Source organism: Pseudogymnoascus destructans (assembly GCF_001641265.1).
Source record: "Pseudogymnoascus destructans isolate 20631-21 unplaced genomic scaffold scaffold_4, whole genome shotgun sequence".
In the NCBI taxonomy this organism is placed as follows: Eukaryota; Fungi; Ascomycota; class Leotiomycetes; order Thelebolales; family Thelebolaceae; genus Pseudogymnoascus; species Pseudogymnoascus destructans.
Window position 1 is genome coordinate 428232 of NW_020167523.1, and position 18851 is coordinate 447082.

Here is an 18851-nt window from a genome sequence, read left to right on the forward strand (position 1 = left end):
TAAACTTTCATTTTCTTGAGAGCTTCTTTAGAATTGATTGGCCACATTCCAGCTTCACGAAAGGACCTAATGATTGTCCCTTTCCTGAACGTCTGCTGGCGGATTTCGTTCAAATCCTGAAAGAATGAAGCTATATTATAATCAATATCAAGATTACGCATAGCATATTGAATTGCCTTCTTGTGCCAGTGTTTATAAGGTTGAAAAACACCAACATCAAGTGGCTGCATAATGTGCGTAAGATGCGAAGGAAGCGGATATGGATGGATATTCATTGAAGTTACCCGTATAACGAACTCTGGTGTTGTATGACTGATATGGCTGTCCATAAGTAGGACCTTTAGAGGTTTATCAGGCCCAGCTCCTGTATGAATGATAAAATGCTCCAAATATAGCATTGCGAGCTCGCTATTGGTATATCCTGAGTCTGAAAGTAATACAAGCTCATCGCCAGTCAATTTCTCATTATACCAAGATGCCATATGTTGTCGTCCTTGTACAATGATAATTGGTGGAAGCACTTGTCCAACAGCACAGATTGACTCAATCACGGTAATAGATTTGCGGTTTTCAGCCATTGGAACATACATCTTTAATAGTGTCAGTTTAATTGTATTAAGTTACAAGTACTGAATTATACATACTTCTGTAATAGATACAGGAACTATTACATCCTCCCCTGGTGCTACTCCAACACGAAAACCAGTCTCGTCAAAGTTATAAATATCCTGTGGCTGGGTATTGTGTTGAGTACACCATGCCAAATACACTCCAAACCAGTCTTGTACCGCAGAAATATCATGGGTCGTAACTCGGACTCGTGCAATTGGCTTCGTTTTGACAACTCGAAAGAGGATCGAAGAGCTCTTTATAAAGCTCTGAAACCAGCGCCATGAAGGTGCTGGTTTAGGCGGTATTTCCGCTGCCCGCAAGTGGCCAATTGCTGTAAAAACCATCGCTTTTGACGCCCCATAGCCCGCAAAATATGAATCCTCTACATATTTGTATATAGCCTTGATTTGTGCCTCTGAAAGTATCTTATTCTGGCCTCCGTAAATAGGGTTTGGTGCCTGGGCTTTGAGTTTCGCTCGTCGGAGGTTCGTATTGAGGGTCTTCGCATTTATATTGAATATTCGTGCAGCGGTTATAGGCTTTTCTGAAGGGTTGTCGCGGAGGAATTGGAGGGCATCATCCATTGTATTAGATTTCAAGTACGACGACGAATCAGTTTTGTCACAAGTGTATAGATGAAAGGGGAATATAATTTGTGTGTAAATCTCTTCTTCGGCTATGTACAAGACCCCTGGCGTGCTTCATCTCGCTTTCGGGCTTCAACTCGCTTTCGCCGACCACCTGTAGGGTGGTCGGTGCGAACACCGACGATTAAGGGCAATGAGGTTAATGAAGATGACGAGGACGAGGATGTGCGGCCTCCAAGACGGCGAAAGCGGCGCCGCTTGGATTCTGACGCGACTGAAACCGCCACGCGCGAGAAGGGCCACACGCGCTCATCCACTATGACCCAAGCCCAGACCTGCACTACTCGAGGTTCTACAGTTTCTCGAAGTTCACCAGACGATGCGGAGTCAATAGGCGCGGACTACCAAGAATACCCTTTGCAGGGCTTCCTCAAGTGTGTGAGGATCGGACGAGAGACGACTTACAACCTAGAGTTCAGGCTGCTAGATCTTCCTGATTCGTTCAGACCATCAATCGGTCTCCACATTTCAAATTCAACGTCTAGCGGGGAATCAGTTGGAGGGTCAGCTCGTCCACAGGTTTGCGCATCTCATGCAAAGAGGTCACCGTTAGCTCCGCAGAAACAGGGAAAGCGACCGCTTTTGCGAGAACAAATTGCGAGCAGATCTGGTAGGCAATCGACATATTCAGCAGCTGATGACGAACTGTTGATACAGCTGAAAGAGGATGACAAATTGCCATGGGACGAAATTGCAGAGTTCTTCCCAGGAAGGACCAAAGGGACGCTGCAAGTGCATTACTGCACAAAGCTGAAGAACCCCTCGCAGACGTCGAAATACAAGAAACACAAGGGAATATGCTCATCAGGGTTTTCATTTTCAATGGATTTAGTTGATCCACAGCTTCGAGATGCTCTTCCTTCCACACCATTTCTAGCAGCAACTGCCGACTCGACCAAGGGTGCTCACAGAAGCATACTATCAACTGGGAACAAAGAGCATACAGCAGTGCAGCCGCGTTGTAGCAGCCAAGGAGTGGAAAGCGATACAGATGAGATCTGCGAGGTTGAAGCGCTGCTTGCCAAGTCGACAGTACGTCGTAATGTGGTTTGGTACCTCGTGAAGTGGGAAGGTTTTGGTGATGATGAAAATACGTGGCAGAAACAGGACGATATCAGTTCGGATCTCGTTGAATCGAGATTTCTTCACTCATCCGGATGATAAGACATGGGCTTTTATCATGACGCCGCGCAGTGAAGCCAGGCCCCAAGACGCTAAAACTCAAATATTTGGAGAGGAATACAATACACTATAAGCTATTTCACTTCGTCCATATTACTTCGGAGAAGTTTCCTTAGTTTGGCAAAGTAGATAAGATCTAATAATGTTTTCTTACTAGGGTCAATACACTACGGGGGCTCATACCCGGTATATCTATCAGCTCGTACAACTACGATTTCCGTCTTGAAGACCGCGCTGTTAAACCTTGGCGTGGTACCGCGTTATTTGAGTACGACAAGGATAGTGACGGGAAGGGTAAACCCGATTGGCGTCTTTTCTATGAGAGATCGAGCAACACTGGCAATCTTTTGGGCCAAAATGTGGGCTAGGCTTGCTTGCGGTTGTGAGTAGCTCGCGGCTTTGGTATAGATGATTACCGAATGTGGGAAGAACAAAGGCTCGAAAGTAGGTAGGCATGATCGTCTCCAAAAAGAAAAGAAAAAGTTATGAGTCACCAACATTTCGTTGTCTAGGTCCATCTTGTTGCAAGTTGTGCTCGAGCATCTGACAGTGCTGGAGGAACGGTTCCTGCAAACTGGAAGGAATCTACATATTCCATAGGTGGATTGACTTTGCAACATTGCCTTCTGAATCTGCTGATACATGTTTGTCTCGAAATGACATATCAATATCCATACTCTTCTCTCCGAAGTGTATTCCATTCAGATATAGTCGGGTTTCCTTCTGCAACCGGGCGGCGGACATAGTAGGTGACGGGCGTTGTCCTGTTGTCGCCTTCACGGTTCAAGATTTCAGTACCGACCTCGAACTTGCCCCCATATTTTCTAGACTTTCCCTCCTCGAGAAAATGAACCAATCCAGTATACCCTTCCTCGCTCTTCTCAAACACGGTGTCAATATGGAGCTTGGTAACACTCGCCGACTCACTGATGCAGTAATCGATGACGGGTCGAAGAGTCCCTTTTTCTAGACTTACTACCTCAATGGATGCCTCCGCGACCCTCGACCGGTGAATAAAGTTAAGCAAGTCCATTTCTTTTACAGTGGCTCCCCGTATTCTGCATCGTCCCAAGACAGGCGGATTATCGAGTCCAGCCACATGCCGAAGTATGTCTTGACGTGGGAAGTTATCAAACAGGCGCCTCTTTGGCCACATAATCGATAAGTAATGTAGCTCAAAGTCATCAAGACGGGGACAGGCAGCAATTAAGTTCGCCAGACCGCTGAAGTTGCTCTCTTCGCGAGGTTCTGCCATGATCTCTGCGTCCCTCTGCGTTGGTTGTCGGTTGGCTTCTTCGTCTTCTGAACCACAATCGCTGAAATCTTCGTCTATCTCTTCATCTTCATCAAACGCAAATATTCTATCCGTGAGGCTTATTGACAGTGTCGTAAGCGCTGTCAATGAGTCAACGATGCCAGCATCTGTCCAGTCGAACATATTTAATTGATCGCAAGACAGGCTGCAATTCTGCATATCCCGCTCGTTGAAAAGATTCATTTGCCTGACTCGTAGTTTGCTTGCAGCTAATGCCCGAATGGCCGTATTGAAGCTGTTGACAGTACATTGCCATAAGCTCTTTAGTGGATAACCTCGGCCTGTACTTCGCGGCAGGTCCCTTTTGTTATTTCTCTTTACAACTGCAATCCGCAATGAAAATGATGGCAGAATCCCATCTTTGTTGTATTTCGCGAGTCCATCAAATGCTTGACTTGGTAGTTGAACTTCGTGTTCAGTTTGAGCACTGCAGTTGAATTTTCTTTCCCACGAGGGAATCGTGTAGATGCGCCGGAGAAAACGCCTGATTTGCCAAGGATGCGCTTCAAGGCACACCACTGGGCCCCATGGGGATTCTTGATGTTTTATCGTGGAAGCATTCCACCCTACTTGCTGTTCTGCGTGGCGGCGGGCCCGACAAGCTTTGTGATGTTTTTTCGACCGCCCCACCACAGCCAGCTCCAGGCGCTAAACACGACTCCTGATTGCTTCATTCCGGTGGAAGCGCCTTTAGAGAACTCGGCGCCTAACAATGCGCGTCCATATGCGATTGTGTCCAAGGTTGCGGTGCTTAATGGTTCTCTATAGTTACTGAGACGCTGGCTGATTGACGAGGCGAAAGGGTGCTCGTAACCGCTGTGGCGCTTCTCTGGTTGGTCATAATACGCCTCAAATGAATTTGGAAAGTGCTTTTTGATCAAAAGGTCAGGATAATTGCATTCTGCGGTGACCTTAGCTAGATGGCACTCAATACTGCGCTCAGGAGGGAAGAAAGACGAAAGAAGGGTGACCGAGAACAAATGGCTGCGTTCTATATGCTTTTTGCCAGTACTAGATACAGTTCTCACTGTAGTATATATCTCCCAATAAGCAAGTGATAATCACATACGACCATAGACTCAAGAGAACTGGGCATCCCGTCCGCTCTGCCATACATAACCTTGAGATCGGTGGATTAGTAGTTGGGTGGGTGACCACCAGCGAATACCCACTGTTGTATGTTTTTTGTCCTTTTATTTATTTACAGATTTATTTTGTCCTTGGTGTCCAAACCTCTCTTCACCGGCAGGTTCATGGCTTCATCTGTTACGTATCACGAAAAGTATCATAGTCATTCATTCAACACGGAGGAGCTGCATTGAATGTACTCCCCTAGAAGGATCCGACGATTACTTACAGAATGAAGACAGAACGTAAGGGTTACGGAATCTCTCGGAACGAACAATGTCACAAGGACCAGTTATTCAAGATATATATTTTTCTTCTCTAAGTTTAATCTTGTGCACCATCTCCACGTGATTCTTGAAAAGGATAATGTTGCCAAGAAGTAGCCCTTCGGCCTTGCAAACTGGATGCCTGCATTCAATCGTCCCTGTAGTATTCTTTTCCAAATGCCGCTCAACGTGGTCCATCATCTTGTCAGGTTTAGAGAAGGTGCGCATCCGTCTGTCGTAACTCTGTCGATCGTCGCCAATGCAGAATATGCACTGAGTGTTCTTGCACTTCACAGGAAATGTTTCAGGAACAGGTGATTCTTCCTTCACCTCGGGAGACCCTCCAAGAGGGGACCCCGAGGACGATTTGCTCAGCCGTGACTTATGACACTGGACTTCTTGGCGACGAGATAGTGCGACCATTGTGTCGATGGCATGAATCCGTCGTATGACGATATCACGTGCACTCAGATCCTTAGAAAGGTCGCACATGATTTCTTGAAGCTGGGCCCGTTCCGGCAGCTGGTGCTTGACGACAGGCTCAACATAAGTCGGTGTCACGACTTTGACCTTCTTAATGATCTTCTCAAGTTCTTCGTTGTGGATACGGTAGAAGTAGTCTCAGCGGTACTCCCTCTTGAGCTCTCGCTCAAACGTCTTGGTTACTGTGGCAATCTGTCGATTTAATTGACGATATTCTTCACCAGCTTCTGTGCCAATTGAACCCTGAACAAATGCGTGTCCATACAAACGCTTCAGCTCCAAGCGAAGCTCTTGCTGCTCAAGCTTCAGCTGCACCAGCTCTGGATTGGGCGGGAGGTCATCGCGAACGTCGTCCGGCACTGTCTGAGGCGCCCGGGGATCACAAGTGAGACTCATGTGCGTAAAGGCCCGGAGGAAGCCAGAATTGGTAGGCTGGTCTAGCACTGCATCTTGAACGATAAACCTGACTTTCTCATTGTTGTATGATCCGCAAAAGACGCCAGTCTGAGGATTGTGTCTTAGAATCTGGTCGCGAACTGCTGTCGTCGCAGCCCCTACACAATCGTCAGTTAAAGCAAGCTATGGTCCATGTGAAGTTTACCGTCAACAGCGTTTCCTGTGCCTCTGCGAAAACAGTAGCTCGTTAACTTCTGCTCAAAACCAGTCGCCCAGCCTAGACGATCAAGGTAGTAAGCGAAGGTCGAGTAGCGTAGAACCTTCCACTCCGATGTACGGAACAAATCGCACGAGCGCACCGCCTGACGAAATAGAGGCATTTTAAGCATCTCTGGCTTCCAGTGAATCAATACGGCTTTCGTAGGGTGCTGCAGATTACTTGTAAACAAAGGCTCTGCGTGCGACGAGCCTTCAACCTCAATTGCACCATCCTTTATTGCGATAGCCAAGACATGGCTGATAGGGCAGAGTATGGGAAGAGCTTCTTCATGAAAGAGGAAAGTCGTGCTACAGTCGAAGTTAGTTGGGACAAGGCAGAGGCATAGTGGAAGGAGATACGGTTTCGGTTTCCTATCAGCACCTTTGTGATGGGAGAATGTGATCTCCATTCCTAGGAGGTCTCGTTCTCCCTGTGTGGGGTTCCGAACAATCCAGAGACGGATATCCTCGTAGCACAAACTCTTATATTCCCGTTCCACGGTGTCCGGGTCAAAGTAATCATCGTCATATTCAGTATCGTTTTTATTTTCCCATGGCTCTCGCCCTTGATAATTCGGCTCATCTAATCCGTCTCCCTCATCTACACAACCATCTTCATCCATGTCATTATCGGCATCCCAGACTTCTGTGTGTGGACGTTTGCGAGAGGTAGTCTTTCCGCCTGCACCCTTTGAGGCGTCAACCAGCTCAGCAGGTCGACAGCCTGTATAGATAGACAGGAGCATTATAGTTGCGAGCGTTAACCATTGGTCCTCAGTCGGAAAGATAGAAGTATCCCGAGCCCAGAGGTGAGTGAGGAGGAGAAAGATATCGTCTGCTCCCAACACTGGTTTGGCCTTCATCGTCCGTCTGAGTTTGAATTCGTCTGCCAAGGTCGTATCTAGATACTACAAGAATGGTGTCAGTGTCATGTCTTCCATAAGTTACATTAAATATAAAGCATACCTTAAACACCTCTTTTGCATCGTTTGTATCCATGTGATGCCCATTAACCCGATTATAGAGTTGTTTGAACTGCAGCAGATACTGGTGGACAGAGTTAAACGCCTTAACTTTATAATTCTCGCAGATGAAGCATAGGAACAACATGGTCGTCAGTTTATCGCATTGTTGAATAGCTCCTCACACGTCGTCCATACCCTGAAAAGCGCAGAACCTTATCTCGAGTAAGTGATAGGTGCCTTGAGGGGGACGTTGTCGACTTACTTGGACCACTTGCACCATATGCCTCAGAAATTCTCTTTCGTGGCTTCGGCATCCTTGGGTTTCTGAGATTTGGTGCTGAGCTCTCGTCCCATAACCCGGTAGTCCTCGGCGGTACGCTTAGGCTTCTTTGGCTGTTGAGCTTGTCTCGTCCGTTTGGTGACGAAGCTTTATCATGTTCTGCTTCAGAGTAGGCAGTTGCCGGTTGCCCATTCCTTTGGTGGGCATGATGGGCGACTCAGCGATAGACCTGGGATGATGAGATGAACGCAGAGCTCCGAATGCTGAGTCGCGGGGGCCTGCCTTCAGGAGACGAATACGTATAAGGCTGACTTGTTCGAGGGCCTGGTGGTGCTCGAAGTAGGCCGCGGGATAGCAAGGTATTTAAATAAGTGGCCAGTCCGAGCCACCAGGTGGCCCATCGTGTGGTGGCCCTCATGATCATGATGGGCAGTGGGTGGTACCTTGGGGTGAGCAGAAAAGAGAGAAACGGAAAGCAGAAAGCAGACCACAGGGACCAGGAACCAGGAACCGTTTGAAGGGTAACCGACATGGGGCTGTGATTCGACGTGTGATCACGTGCATTTGGGTTTGCGTGGAGGTAAAGGGTGCGTAAAGCAGCAACCGCGCCCTGCCAAATCCAGCAGCTCCGACCCCGAGAAGTGGCTTTATTCTATAAACTGTGAATTTTTGCAGTAAATTCATAAATTCATAAATTCATAAATTACCTTAAATTAACACACTATATTAAGACGGCTAATACAGTCACCGACCACTGCTATTAACCGAATCGCAAAACCACCCGCGAAGCCACCGAACGTAGATAATTAATTTGCTCGTAACATATGCAATTTTAGAGCGATAGATGTAAACATTGATCCATTGTAATTAGAATTGAAAGCTATACAAAATAAGCCCCTATAGTATATAGTATAAAAAATGAGTATTCTAGTATTTTGTATGCCACCCGTCTGCTTGAATGCATGCCTCAATTCTACTCGGCATACTCTTATACAATTTATCAAACAATGACTTGTCTAATGTGTCCCATGCTGCTTGCAAACATGATTCTAGACGCTGTCTTGCATGTTCTGAGTTTGGTTTATCCTTTGCAATTTCAGGGAACATCTCACACACCCGGGTTTTCAAGTGCCACCAAACGTGCTCAATTGGGTTGAGGTCAGGTGAGTAGGGCGGCCACCCATAGAGTGTAGTAATCATATGCTCCTCAAGAAAGTCTGTAACCATACCCGCAGTATGGATAGGAGCATTATCTTGCATAAATGAGTAGCTAGAGTCAAGACTCTCAAAAATAGGGAGGAGTTCTGCTTCTAGAACCTCAAGGTATGAGTTTGCAGTATATCCAAACTTCTTTGACTCAAAGTCATGGTCCATAAGGTATAAATTGCTCCGGCCTTCTGCCCAAAAGGCCCCCCAAACCATGATCTTCATGTTCTTCTTTGTACTGTAGGTTTGGATCATCTCCCGCTGCCACTTCTGAGCAGGTGTGCAGAAACACCACTCGCTCCTGTTACCCCGCTGTAACGCTGACTTCTAAACGATAGAAGACACAGAGGTTCTCTTGCGTAAAGGTTTACTTATCAGAGGAGGCAGGGGATCGGACACAAAGGCTTCAAGTAACACGTTACTAGTATATAACAAATACTGTATTGAGTTGAGCACGAAGCTCCTATCTAAGGAAATACTATCTACTTATATAGTGGCGTCGTGCCTAGTGGACTCCTGGGAACTCACTCGAGTCCTCGGAGTCCTGGACTCTTAGGACTCTTCTCATCATCCTGCGAGTCCGTCACGTGATACTTTCGGAACTACTATTCCTCGCTGCCCCTCCAGGTACCAGGGCCGGTCTCATGCAACCTCCCTCCTTCCTGTCCTGTAGTTGGCCAGCCTTCTTGTTCCGTCGTAACACTCGCTCCCTTCCCCTGGGCATTCGTCTCGAATCCTATAAGTACGTCCATGCCCCCGGGACTCTGCTGCTCCTCAGCGAGTCCTTCAACATGCAACATGCCTACTGACACTGCCCGCAAACTCCAGGAACGCAACGATCTTGTCCGTCGAATAAAGAACCATGGATACGAACTACCCGAAATGGATTCTTGCTCGAACTGCGTGAGGCGAAACATTACTTGCGTGTCGTCTCCAAATGATTCACGGCGGTGCGCCGAGTGCGTTCGTCGCAACTTGAAAGAAAAGTGTGACTGTATGGGTCCTGAGCATCCCGACTGGGTGAAGCTCGAACGGGAGGAGGATTGCCTGGATCGCGAAGAGGAAGAAACCCTTTCGAAGTTACTTCGTCTGCGGAAGCAGAAACGCCTCATCCGAACCCGTGGTAAAGATATGCTCCGGCGAGGTTTGAAAACCCTCGACGAGCTTGATGCGGCAGAGGAGGCCAAACGTGTGGCTGCTGAGAAGCGTGACGCTGTTGAGGCCGAGGAACAGGCAGTTAGCGCTGCCTCCTCGTCTGTGACCGGGACCCCCGCTTCCTCTGATCCACTGGCCTACTCCCCTGCATCTTGGGATCAATGGCTGGCGGATGGCGGCGTCGATATTCCTCCAGCAGTTCTTTGCTGATGTTCCTTGTTGGTTCCCACGAATTATCCGTAGGTTCGTAATTTTCCCATTTTATCAAAAACTCTTCTCGACGTCCTACTAACCTTCTGTCTAGGATCGCTTCGACCTCATATTCGATTATCTCATTCTCGGGTTGGAGTTCGGTGTCGGTCGCAATTGGGGTATTTCCTCTTGCTGGTTCCAGTAGTGAGACATGAAATACCGGGTGTAGTCTAGACTTCCTGGGTAGCTGCAGTCTGTAATTAACTGAGCTGACTTTGTTTAATATTTTGAATGGTCCCAATTTCTTGAAGTCCAACTTTGTGCTTGGTCGTTTCGTTTTGATATGTTTCCGGAGTAGGTATACTTTATCCCCCTCCTTGAAGGCAGGTTCCATACTGCGCTTCTTGTTTGCGTATGCGGCGGATCGTTCATTTAAGAATTGGATGTCCGTCGCAAGTTGTTCGTGGAACGATCTCAGTTGTTCCACCACGATCAGGGCTTGTTCAGCTTGTGATTCATCCGGTCTTGGTTGCCTATATGCTTCTGGCTGGTAGCCGTAATTGGCAAAGAACGGTGAGACTTTCGTTGCTTCTGTCATCGCGCTGTTATATGCAAACTGTGCGATGGGTAAGATCTGAACCCAGTTGTCCTGTTGATGATTGACATAGCTTCGCAGGTACTGTTCAAGGGTCTGATTTAATCTTTCTGTTTGGCCGTCTGTCTGGGGATGAAAAGCTGTTGACAGCTTATAATTTGTTCCCAGTAGCGCCATCAATGATTTCCAGAATTTCGAAGTAAAGAGCTTGTCTCTATCTGAGATGATTTCTTCTGGCATCCCATGATCGGCTAATATGACTCGAATGAAGGTATATGCGAGCGCCTCGGCGTCGCTAGCTTCTAGATATGGTATAAACTTCCCATATTTCGTGAGTCTTTCCGTGATGACGAGGATAGAGTCGTATTCTATTCCTGTTAACGGGTCCTTGGAGGGTGGAAGCTTGACGACGAAGTCCAAAGCTATTGATTTCCACGCTCCTTTTGGTACTGGTGTCGACTTGAGTTGTCCGTATGGCAGATGCCTATTGGATTTTGACTTGCTGCAAATGTCGCACTCTCTTACCACTGTCTCTACCTGCTTCCTCATACCTGGGAAGTAGTAGTGTCGAGTGATTCGTTCGAAGGTTTGTGTTACTCCCTGATGACCGTGTGCTGGTAACGAGTGTTGTTCTTGCACCAGCGGGCGTCTCATTTGACTTGGGACATACACTAACCCTTTGTATCGAATCAATCCTTGTTCGTCGATGGCGAAGTCGCCTTCGACTTTGGACAAGACTCGCTTGGCGCATTCGTCTGTTGCGTAAGCTTTCTTGAGTCTTTCCTTGAGTTCTGTATCTTCGATGACTGAGATCGTCGCTAGTAACTCATTGTACTGTATTCCTGCATCTGTTTTCTTCAGAATTGTTCTAGGTCTTTCTTCCTTTGGGCCGGCGTAGTCGGTCCGTCTGCTGAGAGCGTCTGCTCTTGCATTCTCGGAGCCCTTGCGATAGGTTATTGTGAAGTTGTAGGCTGCGAGGGTTTCTGCCCAGTGGACTTGTCTGTGGTTTAAAACCTTGGTCGTGGTGAAGTATATGAGGTTCTTGTGATCCGTCCATACCTGCACAGGGTAGGTGGGTCCCTCAAGATATACTCGCCACTGCTCAAAGGCAACGACAATAGCCAGTAGCTCCTTGTCGTGGATGTCGTAATTGAGTTCCGCGGGTGACAGTTTCCTAGAGTAGTACGCGATTGGTTTGAACTTACCGTCCTCGTCTGGTTGATTCAGACATGCTCCAATTGCGAAGTCAGAAGAGTCCGTTTCGAGGATGATCTTCTTTGCAGGGTCAAATGTAGCAAGGATAGGTGCTTCCGTGAACTTCGTCTTAAGTTCCTGGAAAGCAGCCTCTGCCTTGTCCATCCATTTGAATTCGAGATCCTTTCTGGTAAGCTCCGTGAGTGGTTGAGCTACCTTGGAATATCCCGAGATGAAGCTTCGGTAGAAGTTGGCGAAGCCTAGGAAGGCTTGCACTTCCTTGACCGTGGTCGGTGTTGGCCATTCCAACACTGCCGTTACTTTTGCTTGGTCCATCTTGATGCCGTGCGTTCCGATAATGTAACCCAAGAATTCGACTTGGTTTTTATGGAACTCGCACTTCTCTGGTTTGAGGAGTAAGCTGTACTCCTTTAGTTTCTTTAGGACGAGTTTGACATGCTTGACATGCTCCTCCTTGGTTGCTGAATACACCAGGACATCGTCTAAGTAGACAATGGTAAAGATGTCTAAGTATTCATGCAAAGCATCATTCATCAGTCATTGCATGGATGCGGGTGCGTTTGTTAGCCCAAAGGGCATGACTTGATACTCGAATAGGCCATAGCGGGTGCGGAATGCTGTTTTCCACTCTTCCCCAGCCTTGATTCGGATCAGGTTGTATGCTCCTCGCAGATCTAGCTTACTGAAGATCTTTGCTCCTTGAAATCTATCGTGTAGTTCGTTGATTAACGGCAGGGCATACCTGTCCTTGATTGTGATGTTGTTCAACGCTCGATAGTCCACACATAACCGTAGGGAGCCGTCTTTCTTTGGTACGAAAATCACCGGACTTCCTGCTGGTGATGTGGATGGTCTGATGAATCCTTTCGCTAGGTTATCATCGATGTACTCCTTAAGTACCTTCAGCTCCTTTTCCGATAGCTGATATATTGGTCCGAACGGTGGACTCTTGTCTTTCTCCAAAGGTATCTCGTGATCCCATGGTTGGTGCTTAGGAAGCGCCTCGTTCTTAGGGCCTTCCTGGAATAATTGCTCGTATTCCTTGTACTCCACCGGTATACTCGTCGGTGAGGATGCCTGGGCTAGGTCATCGAGCTCGGAGGTTGCACATAACTCCTTCCGGCCCTGGGAGGGTTTCTCCCGTTGTCGCGTGTCCGTCCGTTGTTCACACGCGCACTGGCTCATCACAACTTTCTCATTCCACCAGTCGATCTGGGGGTTGTGTTTCTTGAGCCATGGCACACCAGGGATGCACGCATGGTTGTCCATGTGCACGATGTCAAACTGAATCGTTTCCTTGTGCCCGTGTAGCATGACCATTTCCAATGGGACCGTTTCGTGGGTCACCATTCCTTCATTAGTCGAGATGGGCTCTCCATCTACGACCATTAACGGGTATGGTTCGGTTTTCAATTGCGTCTTGAAACCTTGCGTGTCTGCTACTTTCTTTGTCATAAAGTTGCCCGTCGCTCCTGAGTCAATCATTGCTCGGAGGTGTCGCTGTTGTATCTTAGCGACCACATATAGTTGCATGCTGCCCGTCGTGGCGCATAGCTGGTCTGTACTAGGCCTCTTCGTGTCGCTCGCCGGTGGCCTACCGTCGAGGACTCCTAGTTTTTTGACTCGTCCGAGGAAGGATAGTATTCATCCGCTTCCAATGGAGGTCCTGGGGGAGATCGTCTCCCTGTCTCTGCTGCGTCGTTCAGCAGGTGTGGATATCTTTCGTATACCTGTTCGCTTTTGATAGGCAAGTCCCCTTCAGACTGGCTTCGCCTGAGGGCGTGAACTTGCTCTGCGTCTCTGAAGTGTATCCTGGGCGAGGATCGGGGAAACAACTGATTCTGGTGTTTCTTTTTCCAGTGGAGCTTGCAGTCATCTTCGCTGCAATACTCCCAATAGACATACGCGTGCCAGGGATGATCAGTCTCTGTTGCGTCTGTCGTTGATAGTTCCCGCTGTCCTCTCACCCATGCACTATCTTCCCTCGGAGGCGTGGAGAACGTGTCTAGTTGCTCCATGGCTCTCCTTTCGATGCGTGGAGTGGGTCTCGCATTTTCCCGTCGCAGCATACCTCTGGCTTTCTCGTCGTACTTCTCCAGGGCTCTCCTGTGGTCCTGGTAGTAAAGTTCGATGCTTTTCATATACTTCAGTTTAGCCATATGCTCGACATCCTTCTCCAGTTCTTCCGCTTCTTGGGCTTCCAACTTAGCTACGTCTGGGGACGTGCCAAGCAGCCTGCGGGTATTCGTTAGTTGGTCGTAGTATCTCCAGAGGTCATCCTTGCAGTCGTCCACCTTGCACTCTAACGGAAGTCCCTGTAACAGGTTCCCGTAGATGCCCTTAAGCGTGGGGATTCTCCTCTGGCCGCTGGGCTTGTCTCGTTCAGCCCTAATCTTCGCATGGGCGTGTTTTGCCATGCGTCTTACTACGCTCTTGCACCGTGGACTCATTGGTTCCGTAGGTGCGAGTTCATCAAAGGTCTCCTGTTCTGAGACGGTGAACGATTCCGCCTCCGACCCTTCATCTGAGCTCTCGTCTTCTGGGGTGCTTTCGCCGTTTATTCCCCAGTCCTGTTTGCTCACAAACGTTGCGTTCAACTGTCCTGTCCAGGTGGCATTGAGTTGTTTGCCGACTTTGCGTCCGCCGTTCCCTTTCTTTGGCTGTCTGCAGTCTCGGGCCATGTGGCCTGGCTTGTCGCAGTTAAAACAGAGTCGTTCCTTGAATTGTCTGTCTTTCTTAGGGTCACGGGGTCGTCCAGGTTTGAACGTGGCATCGAGTTCCATTGGGTCCGACCAACGGTTGTCTCGCGGGTGTTGATCCCGTCGTCTGCCCTCGTTTCCCCGGTAGGGGTAACTTTTCTTGGGCTTGTCATAGGTCCAACGTTCCTTCTGGAATTCGTATAGTCGATTGTCGATTCGGACCGTATGTTTGATTAGCGCTACCATGTCCGTTGGTTGTTGTTCCAAACGGGCAAGTTCCATACGTATATGGCTCTTCAGCCCACGTCGGTAGTGGCTGATGAGTGCGCTGGCGTCCCATCCTGTCTGATTGCCGTATCTCTGGAATTCTGTGGAGTACGTGAGGGCGCTGCCAGTCTGCTTAAGTGCAAACAGATGGTCTTCCGCGGTCTTAATCTCATCGATGTCTCCAAACATGCGTCGGATTTCCTTACAGAATCCTTTCCAGCTGCCAAACATAGTCTGCGTAGTTGCCATGCTTCCATTGGTACTCTCATATTTGAAATAATCCTTGAGGAATGGTTCGATCCATCGCAGGGCTTCCCCCCTAAGGTAGGACGCAGTCCACAGGGCATAGCTCTCCTGGGTGGGAAACTTCTCGTCATTGAAGTGCTGGTACAGTTCGACCTGTAGCAAAAACACCTCAAGTTCCTTTCGGTTGCCGGAGTAAGTGTCGGGCAACTTGACGCGTAGAGTTTCCTTGAGTTCGTTGACGGTGGGTGCGTCGGGCATCTCTTCATTCTCAGGCTTAGACCTCTGAGACGAAGTTGGCGTGGTGGGGGTTTTCCCCTTCGAACTGACGACAGACATGTTGCTTTGTGTATGAGCCAGTGCCTCGTAGAAGTGGTGCTCAAAGTGTAACGCTGACTTCTAAACGATAGAAGACACAGAGGTTCTCTTGCGTAAAGGTTTACTTATCAGAGGAGGCAGGGGATCGGACACAAAGGCTTCAAGTAACACGTTACTAGTATATAACAAATACTGTATTGAGTTGAGCACGAAGCTCCTATCTAAGGAAATACTATCTACTTATATAGTGGCGTCGTGCCTAGTGGACTCCTGGGAACTCACTCGAGTCCTCGGAGTCCTGGACTCTTAGGATTCTTCTCATCATCCTGCGAGTCCGTCACGTGCCTAGTGGACTCCTGGGAACTCACTCGAGTCCTCGGAGTCCTGGACTCTTAGGACTCTTCTCATCATCCTGCGAGTCCGTCACGTGATACTTTCGGAACTACTATTCCCCGCTGCCCCTCCAGGTACCAGGGCCGGTCTCATGCAACCTCCCTCCTTCCTGTCCTGTAGTTGGCCAGCCTTCTTGTTCCGTCGTAACACCCGCCCCCGCTCAACAGAGCACTCATCACTCCACACAACTTGACCCCAATCCTCTGCTGTCCAATTCATCCGTGCTAAACACCATGCAAGCCGTTTAGCTGCATGTATTGGCAGTAGGAAAGGGTGACACTTTGCATGCCAATTGCCTATGCCTGCTTCTTGTAGTATCCTCTTTATAGTTGATGTTGAGCAAGCAACATTACAAGCATCCTTTACTTCTTGGTATGTATCCTTTGGGTTTAGGCGTACATGGCGGAGTATAAGGCGTTGCTCTGCTTCTGTATATGACTTTCCCCGTGGTGTATGGGGTAGGCTCTTGCCTTCGGTGCGTATTGAGTCAACTGCAATTGTATATCGTACGGTGCGGTCAAGGTTTAGGTCGTGTGCAATCTTAGTAGGTGTTGCACCCTCTGACTGCCTCCCAATAATCTGCCCGCATTGGTATGGGCTTAATTGGCCACCAGGCTGTCGATTCCCATCAATTGGAGCCAAAGCCCTCCGAGTTGGTGGCATAATTATGGTTGTTGTACAAGGAGGGGTGGGTTACGCGACGCGATTTACGCGTCAAATTGGAATTCGGTTAATAGCAGTGGTCTAGTACTGTACATATATTAAAAAAAGTTGTAGTTATAAAAGATTCATTCTACAAAAATAAACAAATATATAATACACAAGTTTTTTTTACTCATTACCTAATTTAATATCTCATGTAGAAGTAGTTGAGTTTGGGTGTAAAAACGACGTTCGGCAAATACTTTTTGTCAGTAACTGTATCTAAACTATCCACTAGGAACGATGCTACTATATAAGTAGATAGTAGTTCTTAGATAGGAGCTTTGTGCTTAACTTAACATAGTATTCTTTACATACTATGACGTGTTACTTAGAAAGCCTTTATGTCTAATCCCCTACCTCCTCTGTTAAGTTAAACCTTACTGTTATGGCTACTGTAACATGACAGAATAGCAGGAATAGCAGGAATAGTTAGAGAGTTTGCTATTCTAACTATTTCCTAGGGCACGCACATGACAGAATAGCAGGAATAGCAGGAATAGTGAGGGATTCTACTATTCCAACTATTCCCTTTAGCACGACACCACTATATAAATAGATAGTATTTCCTTAGATAGGAGCTTTGTGCTCAACTTAATATAGTATTCTTTACAATACTGTAACGGTCTAGGTGAAGTAAGCTAGATTAAATCTAAAGATAGAAGAAGAAGAAAGGAAGGAAGTAAGCGAGGCTATCCCTCATTATATACAGCTGTACGCTTAGCGGTTCCCTGTAAACTTAGTGGCTACTGTAGGTACTTGTTGCCCTAATCGCTAGCAGCCGTAAGCAGCTGTAAGTAGTGATTATAACACTACCCCCCCTAATTAAGATTAATCTCCTAATCAAGAGCAGAATCATCGTGGCTTCTGTGGGTATTTTCGGTAGAAAGCTTGCGTGAGTTCAGGAGCATTGTTGAAATTTGCAGCAGGATACTAAGTGTTGTCTAGTAGGTGGTTCTTCCATGCTGCCATATAGAACAACTTCTTCTGTAGGTGTTTAGAATCAAGGATTTCTTCAACTTCCCATTCAAGTTCATCTTCTATGATAATTAGAGGTGGTGGTTCATGGTGTTAGCCTTGTAGTGCATCATTTGAATTAAGTCTTAACAAGTTGCTATGAAAAACAGGATGTATCTTCATACTTGCTAGTAGTTCTAGCCGATATGCTGTCACGGTTCACCAAGGCATAGTCAGTTGGGTATTATGAATTAAACTCAATCTAGAGAAGGAAGGAAAGAGAAGAGGAGCACTCGAGCAGTGGCTCGATCTATATACAGCTATGTTGTTGTGGAGTGAATTCTCTTTAGTGAGACCAGTTCTGAGAATTCACTCCACAACTGAAAACTTCACTCCAACCCCGGAAAGCTCCCCATACCCCTGAACCCCTACTCGAGCTGCAAGGCGCACTTGATATCGTAACATATGCCACTTGTCTAATTCGTTCTAGAATCTTAACATATGCCACTTGTCTAATTCGTTCTAGAATCTTAAATGGACCAACTTGCTTATAATCAAGCTTTTTAGATGGCCTCTAGGTTTCGATATTTTGAGTAGATGCCATACTCTGTCTCTAAATATCTTAGTGAAGGTTTTTTGTTCCGGTTTGCTGCAGTCTCCATCCGAGATTGAGAGAGTGTAATTTGATCTTGTAGAAATTCCCAAATATCTTTCATGCTTTGAGCTATGTCCTTGTGTTCTTGTAAGGTAGTTTAGAACTCGCTATTCTCTATATCGAAGCTCATTCTTGGCTCGAAACCCTTGTTTGCAAAAAATGGGCTAACTTTTGTTAAGTCTGATAGAAGAGCATTTGCTGCAAATTCTGCCATGTAGAGGTATCTAACCTAGTTGTCTTGTAGGTAGTTAACATGAGCTCGTAAGTATTGTTCTAGCTCTGCATTAAACCTCTCAGTCTAGCCATCTGTTTTAGGGTGGGATGCTGTAGATAGTTTTGTTGTGATTTTCCAAACTTTGCATAAGACTTTCCATACTGTAGCCACAAACTAGGGGCCTCTGTCTGAAATAATTGAATTTGGAAGGCCATGGTGTTTCCATACATGCCAGAGCAGTAACTGCGCTGTGGCTTCTGCTGTAGTGCCTTCTTGACCTGCGAAGCACGGAATGAAGTGACGTTCTTTTGTTAATCGACAAGCTACACTCTGGCTTTATATTACACTGTAGTATAAACTCAAGGTAGTCTCGAAACCAATTTGTAATACTAGACCCATCTTGAGCTTTTGTACATAGCTGTGCAATTAGCTTTGTAGTAATAAAGTGGAAGTCTTAAAGCTCATTCCGTATATATTTTGTAAGAAAGCTCTATGAGGGTGGTGGCTC

The 18851-nt window shown here is 47.2% G+C and overlaps 3 protein-coding genes across 3 annotated transcripts; 1 reads left to right on the forward strand and 2 right to left on the reverse strand.

The window, feature by feature from the left end:
* Positions 1–599: 599 nt before the first annotated feature.
* On the forward strand, positions 600–2420 carry VC83_01883 (uncharacterized protein; the record flags this gene model as incomplete). Its single annotated transcript, XM_024465555.1, has 1 exon — positions 600–2420. The coding sequence occupies exon 1, from the start codon at positions 1248–1250 to the stop codon at positions 2418–2420; it is 1173 nt and encodes a 390-aa protein (XP_024326835.1). The 5' UTR covers positions 600–1247.
* Positions 2421–3105: 685 nt separating this feature from the next.
* VC83_01884 (uncharacterized protein) lies at positions 3106–3939 on the reverse strand (the record flags this gene model as incomplete). Its single annotated transcript, XM_024465556.1, has 1 exon — positions 3106–3939. The coding sequence occupies one exon, from the start codon at positions 3937–3939 to the stop codon at positions 3106–3108; it is 834 nt and encodes a 277-aa protein (XP_024326840.1).
* A 1249-nt stretch (positions 3940–5188) lies between these two features.
* On the reverse strand, positions 5189–8160 carry VC83_09598 (uncharacterized protein). Its single transcript, XM_024473011.1, has 4 exons — positions 7515–8160; positions 7254–7464; positions 6235–7195; positions 5189–6187 (listed from the first exon to the last, which is right to left on the reverse strand). The coding sequence occupies exons 2-4, from the start codon at positions 7395–7397 to the stop codon at positions 5772–5774; spliced, it is 1521 nt and encodes a 506-aa protein (XP_024328779.1). The 5' UTR covers positions 7398–7464; positions 7515–8160; the 3' UTR covers positions 5189–5771.
* Positions 8161–18851: the final 10691 nt, after the last annotated feature.

Excerpts from the sequence above, each read along its gene's own strand:
- VC83_09598 (XM_024473011.1), bottom strand. The coding sequence starts at position 7,397 with ATGTTGTTCCTATGCTTCATCTGCGAGAATTATAAAGTTAAGGCGTTT. Across the intron at positions 7,196-7,253 it reads ATGCAAAAGAGGTGTTTAAG|TATCTAGATACGACCTTGGC; the intron begins GTATGCTTTATA and ends CCATTCTTGTAG. Across the intron at positions 6,188-6,234 it reads CACAGGAAACGCTGTTGACG|GGGCTGCGACGACAGCAGTT; the intron begins GTAAACTTCACA and ends ACGATTGTGTAG.